The sequence below is a fragment of the Grammomys surdaster genome, unplaced genomic scaffold (genome assembly GCF_004785775.1).
Source record: "Grammomys surdaster isolate TR1022 unplaced genomic scaffold, NIH_TR_1.0 125941, whole genome shotgun sequence".
Classification (NCBI taxonomy): Eukaryota; Metazoa; Chordata; class Mammalia; order Rodentia; family Muridae; genus Grammomys; species Grammomys surdaster.
The window spans coordinates 3,788,731-3,805,871 of NW_021620763.1; the positions used below are offsets into that span (position 1 = coordinate 3,788,731).

The 17,141-nt window shown below is 39.7% G+C and overlaps 1 protein-coding gene across 1 annotated transcript in view; it reads right to left on the minus strand.

The window, feature by feature from the left end:
- Positions 1–17,141, minus strand: part of Spag17 (sperm associated antigen 17) — a 215,576-nt gene that overhangs the window by 121,774 nt on the left and 76,661 nt on the right. The window contains exons 5-7 of the mRNA XM_028753003.1: positions 12,442–12,628; positions 10,270–10,464; positions 1,575–1,756 (exon numbers count right to left, since the gene is read on the minus strand). Coding sequence (XP_028608836.1) covers positions 1,575–1,756; positions 10,270–10,464; positions 12,442–12,628 — 564 coding nt within the window. The remainder of the gene's footprint in view (positions 1–1,574; positions 1,757–10,269; positions 10,465–12,441; positions 12,629–17,141) is intronic.

The window sequence follows — 17,141 nt, forward strand, 5'->3', positions numbered from 1 at the left end:
CTCTCTCTCTCTCTCTCTCTCTCTCTCTCTCGTGTGTGTGTGTGTTCACATGCACACAGATGTTGAGAGACCACAGGTTAACATTGGGTGTCAAGTGCTTTTCAGCTTTTTTTTTTTTTTTTTTTTTTTTAGATGAGGTCTCTCACTGGAGCTCATTGATTGACTTGTCTGGCTGCCCGGTGACCTTTAGGGTTCTTCCTACCACTGACCCTCTGGTGCCAGGATTACAGGTGTGTACTGACACTTCCAATTTTTATGTAGGTGCTAGGGATCCAAACTTGGGTCCTTATGCTTGTGCAAGAAGGACTTTAGAGACTGAGAATTCTCACCAGACCCCAATTCTTGGAAGGTATATAGCCATATCTTGATTTAAATGATAGGAAAAAATGTTGCTCTAAGTTGTAAATGTTGTAGATAATGTGCACAAGGGGGAAAAACACCTACCAAAACTAGAACACTGGCTTTGATGAGGGGATTTAGAATTCCAAGGAAAAAGATTTTCCACAAATATCACCTTGACATAAGAAGAAGGAACATTTTTAGTCTTCCATCATTGGAAAAAACAGTATCTCTGGGATAGGGAACTGTATTGACTCAATGTAAAAAGCACCAGTAAAAGGCAGATGGAAGCAGATCCTTTTCTGCATCAGGTGTAGAAAGGAGGAAGGAGAAAGGCAAAATAGGAATGTGAGGACGTTTTCAGGGCTGATCATTTGGCATTGGACAACCACTGTGCTTTCCCTGGGGAGACCACTTGACCCAACTCTAGCATTTATTGGTTGCCTATGGCTTGTTGTGTAGGGTTGATGCCTCGTGGGCTTTCCCTCGTCTGGTTTGGTATGTTCACTGGTGTTGTCCATGTTCAGCTCACATTTGGGCATTCATCTTAGTGAGACTTCATGGGTGCAGCTTCTGATATTACTAAGAGACACAATTTCACAGCAAATACCTTTATTACTTTCTCATCCCTCTTTCCCCTTTCTCCTTTCATTTTTTTCTTTTCTTTTCTCCTCAGTTCTTTCTCCTCCCTATTCTCCTTCCTTATTCTCCCCTCCCCTCCCCTCCCCTCCCCTCCCCTCTCCTCCCCTCTCCTCCTCTCCTCTCTTTAGCTCTAAGTAGTCTCTTTATAAGTATATCCTCTCCATCCAGCTTTGTTCAGATCCTTTCAGAAGAACCCTCAGAGGCTGGAGTCTCCCCACAGGCTCTGCTGTCAGTTCAGCTCTCTTGATGCTGAAATGTATACCTCGCAAGGGATTAACATGTACTACAATAAGATGTAAAATTTGCCACCACCATAGTGATACATATTCACATTTTAATTGTTACTTAGATCATTACCAAAGCATGAACCAGAGCCAATTGCAATTAAATAAAAGAATCAGCATCTGCTACATCTTATTATCATTAGTCCACAGACTAAAAGCTACAGAATCAGGCTATGATACAACAGTGGCCCTTGTCATCATCATTGTCCCAAAGACAAGAGAGCCCAACAAAAGCTATGTGGCTACTGAACAGCTGTGGAATGAGTGACTGTGAGTGGACCACTCACTCATGCTGACCAATGGACTCACCATCTGCTCATTGTCTGACCAGTCAGAAGGAAAATGTGTAGCCTTGGCAGTGTACTCGAGTCGAGCGACATCAAAGAGATTCGTTTCAAGTTTCTCATTATTCAGGATTGGTTCCAAGTACTTCCAGAAAACCTCAAGTTCCTTAATGCCATTTTCTCTTTTCAATTTTTCAGCTTCTATATCTAATAATAGCAAAAATGTTTTAATATAAAATCAAGGTATTGAATTTCTCCCCATTTTGTCTTGATGTAGTGAGTCGTATATATGATGAGTTGTCTGTAAAGTATTAAGCAAAGTGCAAATACAGAAACATAACTTTGAGAACGTTTTGAAGTGGGAAGACACAACTATAAAATCAAAGTGGGTTGCTATATGAGCTCATCGGAGTCCATCTCACAGTAGAGGCTCAGAGAGATTGTGATAAAAGGTCACATATTTTGGATGCTGAGGATGCGCAAGATGCCATTGTCCTGATATTGCATAGAACCAGACTTCCCACAGATCATGCCTTCACCATGTTTGTACTTGCTGCATAAACATCAAAAAACTCAAGTAGATCCACTTCTCACAGTCCAATAGTCAGAGGGAATATGAATAATTTATGTTCTAGGTAGCTTTCAGTCATGTTGCAGCAGGTATATTTTTCTGGATAGTTGCTCCCCTGACTGTCAACTGAGAGTAGAGTTCCATAAAGTTAGACTTGAAAATTTACCTAAAATGTTTATGTTTCTTACATCTATATTTAAATATTTAGGTCTAATATTATGACCTATCATTCTATTGTAAAAGGCCTAATATTACTTTGTTATATATATATATATTTTTTTTTTTTTTTGAGACAGAGTTTCACTGTAACCTAGGTTTGCCTGAAACTGAAAATGACCTCAAATCAATGGGCATTCTTCCTGTCTCAGCCTCTCATGTTCTGGATTAGACATATGAGCCAGTATATTTTTATCATACAGCATATTTGTATATTGATTTACTAGTACACAAACTGTCTTATATAAAGACTATGTCTGGTACTTATGCAGCATTTTCTCATCAGCTTCAGTAATACATTATTTAATGTATATCTTTTGAAATAGTCACTGGTCTTTGTTTGAATCTCAAGTTTCTGACTTAATAGTTGCCTCTAGTTCAAAAGTCATTTTTTGGTAAAACAGAAAAAAATAAGACATACTTCCTTGAGTGGCCACACAAGTCTAGGACTTAGTAGGTGATATTTATTCTCCTTCTTGTCCTCCATTATGATCACTCTCAGTACTGCAGCAGCCTGTCTTCAGCAGCCCATTCTCCATTCCCTGTGGATTCCACCTCTTGGTGTAGACTCAGGGTCCGTCTACCATTTCATCTATGTCTTTCTAGGTATGTTCTTTGTCCTAGTATAGACAATTTGTAGGAGCCTCCCCTCCCAGCCCATTTCCTTTTTATGTGGACTCTGTCTCTTGGTACAGTTCCAGGTGCCCCAGATCTTTTCCTTCATTACTTCTCAGCCCTGCATTCAGGGCATATCCATTCATTTGTACTACTCATGGGCTACAGAAGTACTGTCTACTATGGACTTCCCATAGCTACCACACTTGTCTAGAATCCAGAGAGGATAACAGCAACCAAAGAATGGAGCACCCAACCAACAAAGATGAGACATCAACACCAAGAATATCATAATTCCAGATGTCTACCCCAATGAAGAATCACAAACATGAACAGCCAAGACAACATGCTTCCATCAGAATCCAATAACCCTATTTCAGGAGGTCCTAAGAAATGCAACAAGACAAAAACTTGAAAATAGCTATTAGAAATATGTTCAAAGATCTTAAAGAGGATATAGGTAAATCCCTTAGTGAAGTCTGTGAAAACATAAACAAACAGTTGAATGAAATAATGAAAACAATTACAGGCATGGAAGTGGATTTAACAAAGAAAGAATGACTGAAAAAACAAACAAACTGAAATAAGACTGGGAAGGAAAAATTTAGGACATTCCACAAAATTCATAGAAGTAAGCCTCACCAGCAGAATGCAAGACATTGGAGAAGGAATCTCAGATGAAAAGGTAGAAGAAATAGATACCTCAGTCAAAGAAAATGTTAGATCTAAAGGAACTCAGGCATAAAACATCCAAGAAACCTAGAACACTATGAAAAGAACAAATCTATGAATAATAGGGATAGAAGAAGGATAAAACCTAGTTAAAAGGTACAGAAAAATGTTTTTAACAAAATTATAAAAAAAAAAACTTTCCCAGTCTAAAGGTGAAGATGGTTATCAAAGTATAAGAAGCATATATGGGACACCAAAAGACATGACCAGAAAAGAAATTTCCCATGACCCATACTAATTAAAACACTAACTATATATATACATCAAAGAAAGCTACAAGGGAAAAATGCCAGGTAACATGTAAGTGTAGATCCATTAGAATAACACATGGTTTCTCAGTAGAGACTCTGAAGGCCGGAAGGGCCTGGAAGGGTATTTGACCAACTCTGATAGACTCAGACTTCTATACCCAGCAAAGTTATCAAACATTTTACAATGAAACCAAATTCAAAGCAACTTCTGTCTACCAACTCAGTGCTGCAGAAGGCACTAGAAAAAACACTTCAGTCTGAAGAGGTTAACCACACATAAAAAGACCCAAGGAGTACTCTCACAACAGTAAATGAAAGGGAGGGAGCTCTATAACAACAAAATAATAATGCTGCTCATTGGTAACTCTCATCATTAATGGTCTTAATTTCCCAATTAAAAGCCACAGTCTAATGGACCAAATTATAAAATGGAATCTATTCTGCTGCATTTAAGAAACATACTTTGCCAGCAAGGATAGACATCACAGTGGAATAAAAGGATGGGAAAATGTGCTCTAAGCAAGTAGACTCAAGAAACAAGGAGGTGTCACCATTATAATATTTGACAAAATATACTTCAAACCACAATTAATCACAAGAGGTAGAGAAAGATACTACACATTCATCAAAGTAAAAATATACTAAGAGGAGATTGCAATCCTAAACATTTGTGCACCAAACACAAGGGTATACAAATTCATAAAAGAAAGGAAACTATAGCTAAAATCACATATTGACTCTCACACAGTAACAGTGGGTAAATTTTCTTTAGTACAACTGACTCCATGATGAAAATACAATTCTGGCTATAAAACTAGACAGTACCACCTGCCAAAACTGAAGACTTAATCCATCAAAGTCTATAGTTCTGAGAAAGTCTCTAAATTAACTAGCTTTGTTTTCTGGCTTCTGTGGTTCTGCTCTAGCTAACTGTTTTTGTTAACTGAAGTATGTCATCCCAGAATATGGGTTTGTGTGTGTGTGTGTGTGTGTGTGTGTGTGTGTGTGTGCGCGCGCTTAGAAGCTCACCTTGAGAAAGGCTTGGGGCTGCACTATTATCCAAAAAACCTCAGTATAGTCAGTGGTCAGTTAATAAAGACTTTCTATTGGCTTAAAGAAATCTACACTTTATCAAACTAGAAAAACTAAAAGAAATGAGTGATTTTCTTGATATATACAACATACCAAAGATAAATCAAAAGCAAATAAGAAATTCAAATAGACTCACAACATCCCAGTGAAGTAGTAGTAGACAGTAATTTACAGTCTTCCAACCCAAAAAATCCCAGAGCCTATAGATTCACCACAGAATTCTACCATATCTTCAAAGAATAATTAATGCCAATACCTTTCAAATTATTCCACAAAATAGAAATACAAGGAACATTTCTCATTTTTTAAAAATAAGGCCACTATTTCCCTGATACCAAAACTACAAAAATACTCATCAAAAAGAGAAAAGTATAGGCCAATATCCCTTTATTAACATAGGTGCAAAATTCTCAATAAAATATTTTCAAACTGAACCTAAGAACAAATACTTTAAAAAGATTATGAACCATGATCAAGCTGATTTCATCCTAGAGATATAGTTATAGTTTAACGTGCATGAATTAATAAATATAATCCACCACACAAACAGAATGAAGGAAAAAAACACTACATGATCATCTAATTAGATACAGAAAGGCCTTTGACAAAATCTAGTACAATTTCATGATAAACATCCTAGAGAGATACAAAAGACATATCTCAACATAATAAAAGCAACAAACAGCAAGCTCATAGTCAATGCCAATGTAAGTAGAGATTCAACCCAGTTCCACTGAAATCAAGAATAAGACAAGGATGTCCATTCTCTCCGTATCTATCTTATACAGTAGTTGAAGTCCTGGATAGAGCAATAAGACAACTGAAGGAGATCAAAGGTATAAAAACAAGAAAGAAAGAAGGCAAAGTTTCTTTCTTTGCAGATGACATAATTTTATACATAAACAACCCTATAAATTCTATCAGGAAACTTCCAAAGCTGATAAAAAACCTTCATCAAAGTAGCAAGATACAAAATGAATACACAAAAATCAGCAGCATTCCTATGATCAAATAACAAATGGTTTGAAAAGGAAATCCGGAAACAATAACTTTTACAATAGCTTAAATATCATCTTTGGAAAACTTTAACCAAGCTAGTGAAAGACTTGTATAATAAAAACCTTAAGAAGAATGAAATTGAAGAGGATATCAGAAGATTAAAAGATGTTCAAGGATTGGTAGGATTAATGTACCTAAAATGGCCATCCTATCAAAATAATCTTCAGATTCAACTCAATCCCCATCAAAATTCTAGCACAATTCTTTACAGAAATTGAAAAAGCATTTCTCAACTTCATATAGAAACCCAAAATATTTCAGGGTAGCTAAAATTATCCTTACTAACAACTTAACAACAACAACAACAACAACAACCAATACTGCCAGAAGCAATACTATTCAGATTTTTAGTTGTCTTCCAGAGTTACAATAACCAAAACATACAGTACTGTCATAAAAATAGACATGCTGATTAATTGAATCTAATAAAAGACATAGACATAAGTTCACACACCTGTGGAAATCTGGTTTTTGACAAAGAAGTTAGAAATACACAGTGGAAAGACAGCATCTTCAACAAGTGGTACTAGTCAAACTGAATGGCCATACGTAGAAGAATGCAAATTGATCCATACTTATAACACTGCAAAAACAACACAAAACCAAACCAACCAACAACCAAACAAACAAAAAAACCCAGCTCTAAATGGATCAAGGACATCAGTGTAAGGGCAGACATACCAAATCTTATAGAAGAGAAAATGAAGATAGTCTTGAACTCATTAGCACGGGAAAGGCTTTTAAGAAAAAGACACCAGTAGCACAAGTACTAACAACAAGATGTGTGGACTCAATAAACCGAAAAACTTTTGTGTGAAAGGGTGCCATCATTCAGAAAAATGACAACCTACAGAATGAAACAAGATCTTTACTAATTGTACCATTGATAGAGGGTTAGTATCCAAAATATATAGAGAATGAAAAGACAAACAAAACAAAAACAAACAAACAAAAAAACAAGTAAGAAACCCTGAACATTCAGAAAACAAATAACCCAATTTAAAAATGGTCCACAGAACTAAGCAGAAAGTTCTTAAAAGAAAAAAAAAAACAACAAAAAATGGCTGAGAAACACTGAAAGAAATGCTTAACATTCTTATGCCCTAGGGAAATGCAAATTAAACTGCTTTGAGATTTTATCTTGTACCAGTCAGAATGGCCAAGATTGGTTAAAAAAATAGCATATGCTGGTAAGGATGCAGGGAACGAGGAACACACTAAGGATACTGGTGGAGTGAAACTTGAATAGTTGCTATGTAAATCACTGTGGAAGTTCTTCAGGAAGCTAGTGATAGGTAGACCTCAAGATTCAGCTATGTCACTCTTGGGAATAGATACAAAGGGCTTTACCTCCCACTGCAGAGACACTCTGCTCATCAATGTTGCTGATGCTCTATTCATAATAGCCAGAATTTGAAACAGCCTAGATGCCCACTAACAGATAAATGGATATTGAAAATGTGGTATATATACAAAATAGAATATTAGTTGTTAAGAAAATGAAATTATGGAATTTTTAGCTAAATAGATGGAGCTAGAAAAAATCATTCTGTGTGAGATAACTCAAATTCTAAAAGACAAATATTGTATATTTTCTCTTATATGTGAATCTTAGCTTTTAAGTCTTTGATAATTGTGCTATAATCTGAATAACCACAGAGGTTAGGTATTTAGTAAGGGACTGGGGCAAGGCAGGGTCTCTCAAGAAATGAGAAATAAGAATATAATGTAGAAACAATAGATAAACTAGATTAGCAGTATAAAATAGAGAGGGGATGGGAGAGAAATATAAAGGAAGGAATACAGGGAGGGACAACCAACATTAAAAGCTGTTTGAAAAATCCATCTGTAATCATACTCCAGAAGAAACTCCCTAAGATATATATGTATATGAAAGGAATCCAAATAGACTCACCAAGGAGACAATGCCCCAACTGGATATCTTATACCATCAGGTAACATCTTCAGTGCCAAGGATGGAGTATGTCTTGCTTAGTTGTTGGCCAGAGGGTAACCATTGAACATCATAAGCTATTGACTATGCTATTGGTTACTCTCTACAATGTACTGCTGCAGAGGACACTTAGATACATCATCCAATATGAGTAGTTGAGCTGGTGCCTAAATGGAAGTTTCATCCCAGACAAATCCTGTGACCCATAACAGTGACCTGGCTGTGAGATATATGTGTGCACTAGTGACATGAGTGTTATGGTAGCAACCAACCACTTTCTGATTGGATCTAAGGTCCATTCCATGAAGTGGAGTCTATACACGACACTGCTAAGCTGGTCAGGAACCAAGACTAGATATATCCCACGGGCCTAGGGGAAAACGTAACACTATTATTCTGCTAAGAGAACACAGCAATAAAATTACTCCTAATGACATTCTTCTATACACATAGATTAATGCCATGTAGTAGGTAGGAACTAGTGCAGAGACTCACAACTGGACAATGTGAAGAGAGTGAGAAACTTTAGATCACTTGGTATTGAATGAGATGGTTTCATCAACTAGCTTTCCTCAAGATCCAGAGATCTATGCAGAGGTAACAGGTTAACTTTAAGAAAGCAGTGTCTCCCTGACAGGAGACTGATGCAATATGAACTCTCAGAGACTGTGGCAGCATGCACAGTGCCTGCAATGGTTTAAGCCAGGTAAAGTCCCTGCATTGAAATGGGGATGTGAACACTGGGCCTCACCCAGACCAAGAAGTTATCTGTAGTTGATACCAACTGGTAAAAGAAAAACCAGTTTTCTCCAACTGCATCTTACTAGGTATACTGACATTTCATAACAGACGCCATACTCAGGAGTAGTTGGCCGACACAAAACTATTTCAATGGTAGTTTTGTAGACTTTTTGTTTCATTTTACATTCGGGGGAGGGTGACTTTTTGTCTTATTGGTCTCTTACTATAAAAGCAAGATTTTGATTACTGCTTTTTTTTTGTTGAGTTTCTGTGTGTGTATTTTGTGGTTTTTTGTTTTCCTTTGAAGAGAGTAGTAAAGGACAATAATCTGGGTAGATGGGGAGGTACGAAGATCATTAAGGGATTAGAGGAGGGAAAACTCACAAAACGTATTTTATGAAAATATTTTTTTAATTAAAATATATACTTCCTTGGAATGTGGTGAAAACTATATAAATCAATATGTTTAGAGCTCTTAGCGTTGAGCTCAGACCCCAAATTATGCACCCATAAATGGCAATTATTAATATTATTATCAGTTGTTGTGATTTCTAACTTTGGGGAAAGATAGAAGGAAATCGATATTTGACTGTGTAAGTTAAAAGGCATGGTGAAAATATTGATGATAACATGAAAATTAACACATATAGTAAGAATAACTTGGCTCCTGGAATCACAGATTGGCACTGATTCTCAGTGCTGTTACTTGAAGGGCACAGTAGTTTTCTGTTTCTTTCCCATAGAAGTAAACTAGCACAGTTCCATGAGATAAAGACCCCAATGCTCAAAATGGCTGGGGTTTCATCTCATTAATTTCCCAGTTTAAACCTGGAACATGCAATGTTTTCTCTGACTTTTATCACAAAGCATTAGTAATATGTATAGAATTGCTAACATGTAAAACCCAACTGGACAGGTAACTCAGCAGTTGAGAGCACTTGCCATTACTCCAGAAGACCTGAGTTTGGTTCCTAGCACCCATGTAACTCCAGTTCCAAATGGTCCAACACCATCCTCTGTTCCCCATTAACACACACACACACACACACACACACACACTAATCCAACTGTGTGATCTTATCTAATCTATTTGGCGACTATTCCATTTGAAAGAAAAGAATCTTAACAAATATTTATCTTGCCCAGGCTTTGGCTAAACATTACAGGCCAAAGTTCCTGAAAAATATAGTTGTGGAACCGCATTTGCTCTCAGCTAAAAGACTGAGAAGTAATAGTTGAGTTTCCATGTCTTCTGACCTGCAGTCTATGTTTTCTGTGACTACACAGGGATACAAGCACAGAGTATGATTTTAATTTGCCAAATTTATAGCTCTTGGCTGATATAGGCAGAATAAATAGCAAATCAGTCTTGAAAGGATTTAATAACATGCATGTTTTATAACCATGTTTCCGATAGCAGATTGCATTTGTACTTGAGGGGCAAGGGCAATATTGATGGTCTCTGTAAGCTCTATAGCCAACTGCATACCTTCTGGCTGAAGGGCAGCTTCCTGCTGCTGCCTCGCTGCTGCCAGGTGTGTCTTCAGAGGTTCATAATTCTCTGAAGATATTTTAATCACACTGGTTATAGGAATGCCAAGCTCAGTCATAATGGCCAATAGCTGAGGATTGTTGAAGCCCACAACAATAATGTAATGTTGGGCACCATCGTCTGGCTCATCATCTGTTGGAAATACCATAAAGAAGGTCAGCTATCATTGTTAGGTAGAACAGGTTGTCCCCAGGCAAATCAATGGTAATACTCAATTATGCATGCGTTCGTAATCTCTCTGGCTTGCCAAGACCCAGGCAGTTGGCTGGAATGCAGGCCTATTGACTGTTTTTCATTATTGCTCTTCCAGTAAAGAGACTGTGGCCATTTTACAAAATATTAAATCATGTTGGCAAACGAGACATAGACATATTAGGAGGGCCAACACACATGGAGTCTGTGGCCATGGAAAATGGTGCCTGGGCTTTTGTCAGAGTTTTAACCTGTAAGTAGTTCCCTTTGATTCTAATCTTGTTTCAGCAACATCTGGCTTGACTCCCGAGTTACAAGTAGCTGCAGCTTTCTGGTACTTTATAAGTAGAGGTGTTTACAGGATAAGGAAATACTGTGGATGTGCTCTGTAGCATAGCACTGAATGAATTCATGTCGGGGTAGCGAGAACACTGTGCATCAATGGTAAAGCAGCTATACTGCATTCCATTTTAAGACATACACAGTATATACTTTAAAAAGTAGTTCTCTCCTCTCTTTTTCCTGGTAATGCTTCTTATGAGTATTAAAACATGAGGATCTCTTAGACTACCATGTTCCGGTGTGAGAGTGAATCTGGTGTGAGAGTAATTGTCCTGCTTTAGAGCAGACCCTGCATAAGAACTTTTACAGTGCCGCTCAGTAAGGCCAATGTACATGCCATACAACAGATGCTCACATTTTAATTTCATGTAATTATTTCTTCCCAATCACGAAATTGATCAGCATTGGTATCTACTATGGAGAGCACAGAGTCATTGTTTCTGGGCATATTATGTTTAGAGTAGAGGTACATGAGAGGGATGAACTGATAAAAGATGCAAAATAAAAAAGTCAGTCTCTCTTACTTAATTTAGACACAGTAAAGATCAAAAGTGTTGAAAGAAATTAAGAATCAAGTCTACTGATTGCAAATAACAAACAAATAAAACAAAGATAGTAACAGGTAGTTCTGTCTAGACTTGGAGAAAAGCAGCAGTGAATCACAAGTAACTCCCGAAGATGACCCATTTTTGTCATCAGTCATTTAAGACAGAACGAAGTTCTGTTTGGTCTGCTGAAGACAGAATGATTGTGAGAAAAGTAGAGTCAAGAAGCTGTGCTCTTTCGTGGGTTAGACTGGCCCCCCTTCCCCACCCTGATACATAGGTCTGCCTAGTTTGTCGGCAGTGCGAGAGGACAAGCCTAACCCTACAGAGACTTGATGTGATAGGATAGGGGGATACCCAGGGGAGGCCCCACTCTCTCAGAAGAGAAGGGGAGGGGTGGGGGAAGGAACTTTGTGGAGTGGGTCAGGGAAGGGGAACAGCAATGGGAATGTAAATAAATAAATACATACGAATATGCTGGATAGTTTAAAAAGAAGAAGCTATGAGCTACATATGCCTCTCAAATAATTAGATTTCATTTCTCACGTGACTCAGCTTTTATTCCACTAACTCATCTTTGTGTGAGTATGTGTGTGTGCACTCGAGTGCATGCATGCACATGTGCATACACAGTCATGCATGTGTGTGCCATAACGCACCTGAGGAGGTCAGGGGATAACTTGTGGCAGTTGGTTCTCTCCTTCCACCATGAGAAGCCTGGGGATGGTGGTCAAGACTGAGAGCAAGCATCTTTACTCAGGAGCTATCTTGCTGGCTCACTTTCAGTTTGCCTATGATTACAGCTGACTTTCCATTACATTCTCATCAAGACAATAATAAAAAAAAATTGCTAAAACCATACATGGATTGCAAACAGAAATATTTCTTCAATCTGAGTGCCACCGAGCGTGAGTTTTTTGTGGCTTTATAATAAAAAGGCTAGGGATGATAGGGTGTAATTATAGAGGTGACTCTTTCAGCCCTGTTCTGGTCTATAAAGCAAGAGGTGGAAGACAATGTACACACTGACCGATGTAGGATTTGATTTCGTCTTCTTCTCCCCTCCGTTTTAACTGTGTGGTCTTCCTCACTGCTACAGTGGCCTCAGGCTGGTCCTTGCTCTTTCCCTTCCCAGCCTTGGCATTGGTGGCCTTCTTCTCCTTTGGAGACTTCCCTTTTCCTTTGTCCTTTTCTGACTTTGTTTTTTCTTCTGTCATCTGAAAGGAGAAAGCACATTCTTACCCTCCAAGTCATCTTGTGAACAAGCGAAGGTTTCCCCAAAGTCAGGCAACTTAATTCTCTAATTCACTCCATGAAACCAATCCTTTATTTGATGCATTTCCATTATTATTTGTCATTTGCTCATTGCTGGAGTTAGGACAGTGGAGATTCCAGATTGAACTGAAGTTGTGGTGGGAACATCTATGGGGGTTTGTGGCTGTGCTGGCTAGTCTTATATCAGCTTAACACAAACTAGAGTTATCTGAAGGAAAGGACCCTCAATTGATAAAATGTCTCCATAGGATCTGGATGTAAGGTATCTTCTTAATTGGCAATTGAAGGTGGAGGGCCCAGCCCATTGTGTGTGGTGCCATCCCTGGGCTGGCGATCCTGGCTTCTACAAGAAAGCAGGCTGAGCAAGCAAGGCAGGGGAAACAAGCTAGTAAGAAGTACTCCTTTATGGTCTTTGCACCAACCTACCTCCAGAATCCTGCCCTATTTGAGTTCCTGCCCTGATGTCCTCTAATGATGAACAGTACTGTAGAAGTATGTGAGCTGAATAAACCCTTTCCTCTTCAACTTCATTTTTGGTCATAGTGTTTTGCTGAAGCAAGAGAAACCCTAATAAGACAGGGGCAGTGAGGGGCAAGCATAAGGGTGAGTGGGAGGTTGTTTAAAAGAATAGCCTTCTGGAAGAGATTCATCTGAAGGAGTCTTTCAAACATTTCAGCTGTGTGTTTGTGCTGAAGTGGGGTAGGGCAGAGTCGGAGGAAGAGTCAGAATACCTTGTGGTGTCAAGAGCTTGGGTTGGTCTCTTAGCCCAATTTTGGAGTGCACATGTCTTTGTGTGAAAATAGTCAAACAAAACAAAACAAACCAGGAAGACAATGACTAGGCTTTCTAAAGTCTACCTGACTATGTTTTTCATGTTGGCCATTTTTAAAGGTTAAAAGGTCTTTTTGAGATTTTTTTTTTTCGAGACAGGGTTTCTCTGTGTAGCCCTGGCTGTCCTGGAACTCACTCTGTAGACCAGGCTGGCTTCGAACTCAGAAACCCTCCTGTCTCTGCCTCCCAAGTGCTGGGATTAAAGGCATGTGCCACCACCGCCCGGCCTCTTTTTGAGATCTTAACACTAAAAAAAATTCTCATTGTTACAATTCTGCTTAAAAGCATATAGCCTTGACTAGTGGCCGATATCTGATACACAGAAAGAGGAGATCCATAGAGGGTGAGGGTGACAGTCACTTGAAATCTTCACAAATTGCTCGTGCTTATTTCACATGTCTGTGGGAAGATCCAATATTTACCCCACCCTTTCACAACTTCCCCTAAACTTTGCATACTATTTCCTAGTGTAACTGTGTCTGTGTTGATAAACTGGACATGTTTATTCTCACGGTGGAGTACTGGTCCTAAGATGACCACTCTACAGAATATAGATACAATATGTGGATCTTATTGTTTTCATATGCAACAACACTTGAAGACAAAAATAATTAAAATATTGTATAACTATTTTGGGCTTTGACATCCATTTCTTAAGGTCACGAAAACCAATTTGAAAACCTCTAAGATATTATAGATAGGACAAGTCGAAGATAGGAAGCTTTGGTACTCAGCTAACAGGCTGCATGATAGAGGGGAGAGAGATTTGTTCTCTACATGATATTTTTTTGCTGCTAAGGGCTCTGAAGAACTCAGGCAAACTTTGGTTTTCATGGATGGCACCACTGGTACCAAATGATTCTCTACCTAGCATGAAGGTTCTGAGGCTGGCAACACTGCCATGCTCACACTGGCTCCTTAGTAGCAATGGGAAAGAAATATCTGTGAAGGCTCTTGCCGCTGCTGACAGCACTGGGTAAAAACTGTGAAAGTTCACCAGTGGTTGCAGAAAATGAAGAGAAAGTCAATGTGGTTGAAGCAGACGCAAGTGGTAAGGTGACACACTAGAAGAGATGGAAGCAGAAACAGCAATACAGGCAGCTGCAGCAGCCACCTCGGCCACCTCGGTCACCTCAGCCACCTCCACTAGAGCAGCAGCAGCAGCACTCACAGCATATGCCCTTGGGATAGAAGTGAAAATTTAAGAAGCCAGTCCCATGCCAGACAGACAAGGGCAGTTAAAACGAAAAGGACACACTGTCAAAGTCAAGCTCACCAGACTTCTATGTCTTCCTTAGTCTATCCATGATGATGATGATGATGATGAAGAACTAAGCTGAAGGAGAAAACGTCAGCAAGCACAGAAGTTGTGAAAATCTGTGAGTTTTTTAAAATGTGAGCATCCATATAGTCATTTGCTTGTTCAGTGGACATTTCTATGAGTATAGGGAAAGAGCACCAGAGGCTGGGAGTGCCATGAACAATTTTGGATGGGACGCAGGCCTGCTGCAGGGATATGAGGGGCCCAGCATTTCTCCCTGTACTAGATATGAATTGGTGCCTATAACAGGGCTAGGCACTACCTCTAAGAGTTCAGTCGAAGGGAAAAGAAAGATAAGTAAACAAACAGACACAAATAGAACTACACATTTTAATGAATACAGAGACAGAAACAGAACTGTATCCATAAGTCGGTGGATGAAACACCTTCTCTCTAAGGAGGTGATGTTTGAATGAAAACCTGAAAAATTAGTCATAATGCCCATAAGAAACAGGGAAAATGTGACATGTAAAGGCATTTGGGCATAAAGAAACTGTGTGTTCAGAGACCCGAAAGACATACTGCACCAGCACAAGGGCCGAGCGGCCCAAGGCAAGACAGGAAGACTAGGCATGGGCAAGTCACCCAGGACTCCGGAGATGGGGCCAATGAATTCTTACCTTTTGAAAAGTCAGCAGGAAGGCTTGAGAGTTTTAGGGTGGGGGAGTTTACAGAAAACTGAAATTCTAATAAGGAGATGTGGAAATTGTCCAGAGAAGACCTAACAGTGACTCACATCAAGGTGTTGGCAGAGTGGAGAAAAGTAGGTGGATTTCAGATTCATTCTGGATGTTGAAACTGTGATAGTCCAACCACTAGTCATGAACAAGGAGGCATATTAAAGGGAGCACCGTGGATTGGAGCTTGAGCCCCTGGGTGGTTTGGTGCTAGCCCTTACTGGTGAGAAGCGGTTTTTAGTTAACATGGGAAGACTACTATAAGCGATCACATATTTGAGGTGCCTTGTTGTAGGGCAGTGTACCATGAGAAGCCTGGTAAGGTTGAGCTAAGACTAGAAGCCCTAGAGACCCTGAAGGGACAGTAAGAGCTTTGCCTGCTCCAGGTACCAGGCCCCTGTCACGTAACTGCTGTGCCCCCGCCCCCCTGCAACTGCTCCCCCTTCCCTAGACAGAACTATGGTCATCAGTCACATAGGGACAACACCCCAAGCCCTACCACATGTAAATGAGGCATCCCTAACCTCTCAGACCAAGCCAATAGGAAGTACCTACTGCCAGACTCCAACCCACTTCAAAACTGTATATAAGAATCCTATGCAGAAGGAATAAAGGTGTGTGAGAATTACTCCATCATCTGAGAGCTTCTGTCATAAGAGCTGTAACACCACCACCAGGGAAGAGAACTGCTCTCCTGAAAGGCCAGCAGAAGCTCCCCTATACCTCCTCCCTGACTAGTCAGCCTTCCACCAGCTCACTCTGGGCTGGCTGCCTCAGCACATCACAGCTAGTGCGGTGTTTCAAAGCAACAACAGTAATAGCAGCAGCAGAGGCAGCAACTGCAGTGGAGGCAGCGAAGACAATTCCCCTTCCCTGCTCAGGCCCTTTCTCCTTCACTTGAACCCTCCCACCTGGTCTGGCCAGAGATCTCTGTAGAAAGCCTCAGGTACACAGGCCCACGCCTTGTGCTTCTAAGTGCCACTTTCTGTGTTCAGAGATGTTAACTGCAGTTACCAATTCCAAGAGCAAGTAATAAAACTCAGATAATTTAATGGGAAGACATAAATTGACTTGGGTATGAGTTTCTAAGAAATGTGAGAATTGGGCTTTGGATCACGGGAAGTCCAACACTTACCCATTTGGTATAGGAGAAGAAGCCAGTCAGCAAGAGGGAGAAGTGAATACAAGGTCAAAAACTGTAGGAAGGAAGGAGAGACAGCAAGTGGACTAAAAAGTTTAAAAGGATCTGTCTGTAGTTGTGGGTAACACTAAGGAAAGACAGCTTGGTGAGCTGTAGAGGTGGCAGACATGGAGGCAGTGACATCAGGGACAGTGTTTGTGTGGGGCAGCTACCTTGACAAGTTTAGGTGTGAAGGGAACTCGGATGCTGGATCATTTGTCGGGTGAGCAGATGGCAGTGGGTATGAAGATGAGGTAAGCGTGTGCCTCTGTGGACAGAGTCAGGAGTTTCTCTGTTTGCTGGTTGATGGAATGATCCAGTACAGAGGGAGACATTGAAGGTATAGAGGACATTTGAAAACTTCCAGACAAGATTCACTAGAAAGAGAAAATTCCTAGTTCAGGAGGATACACACACACACACACACACACACACACACACACACA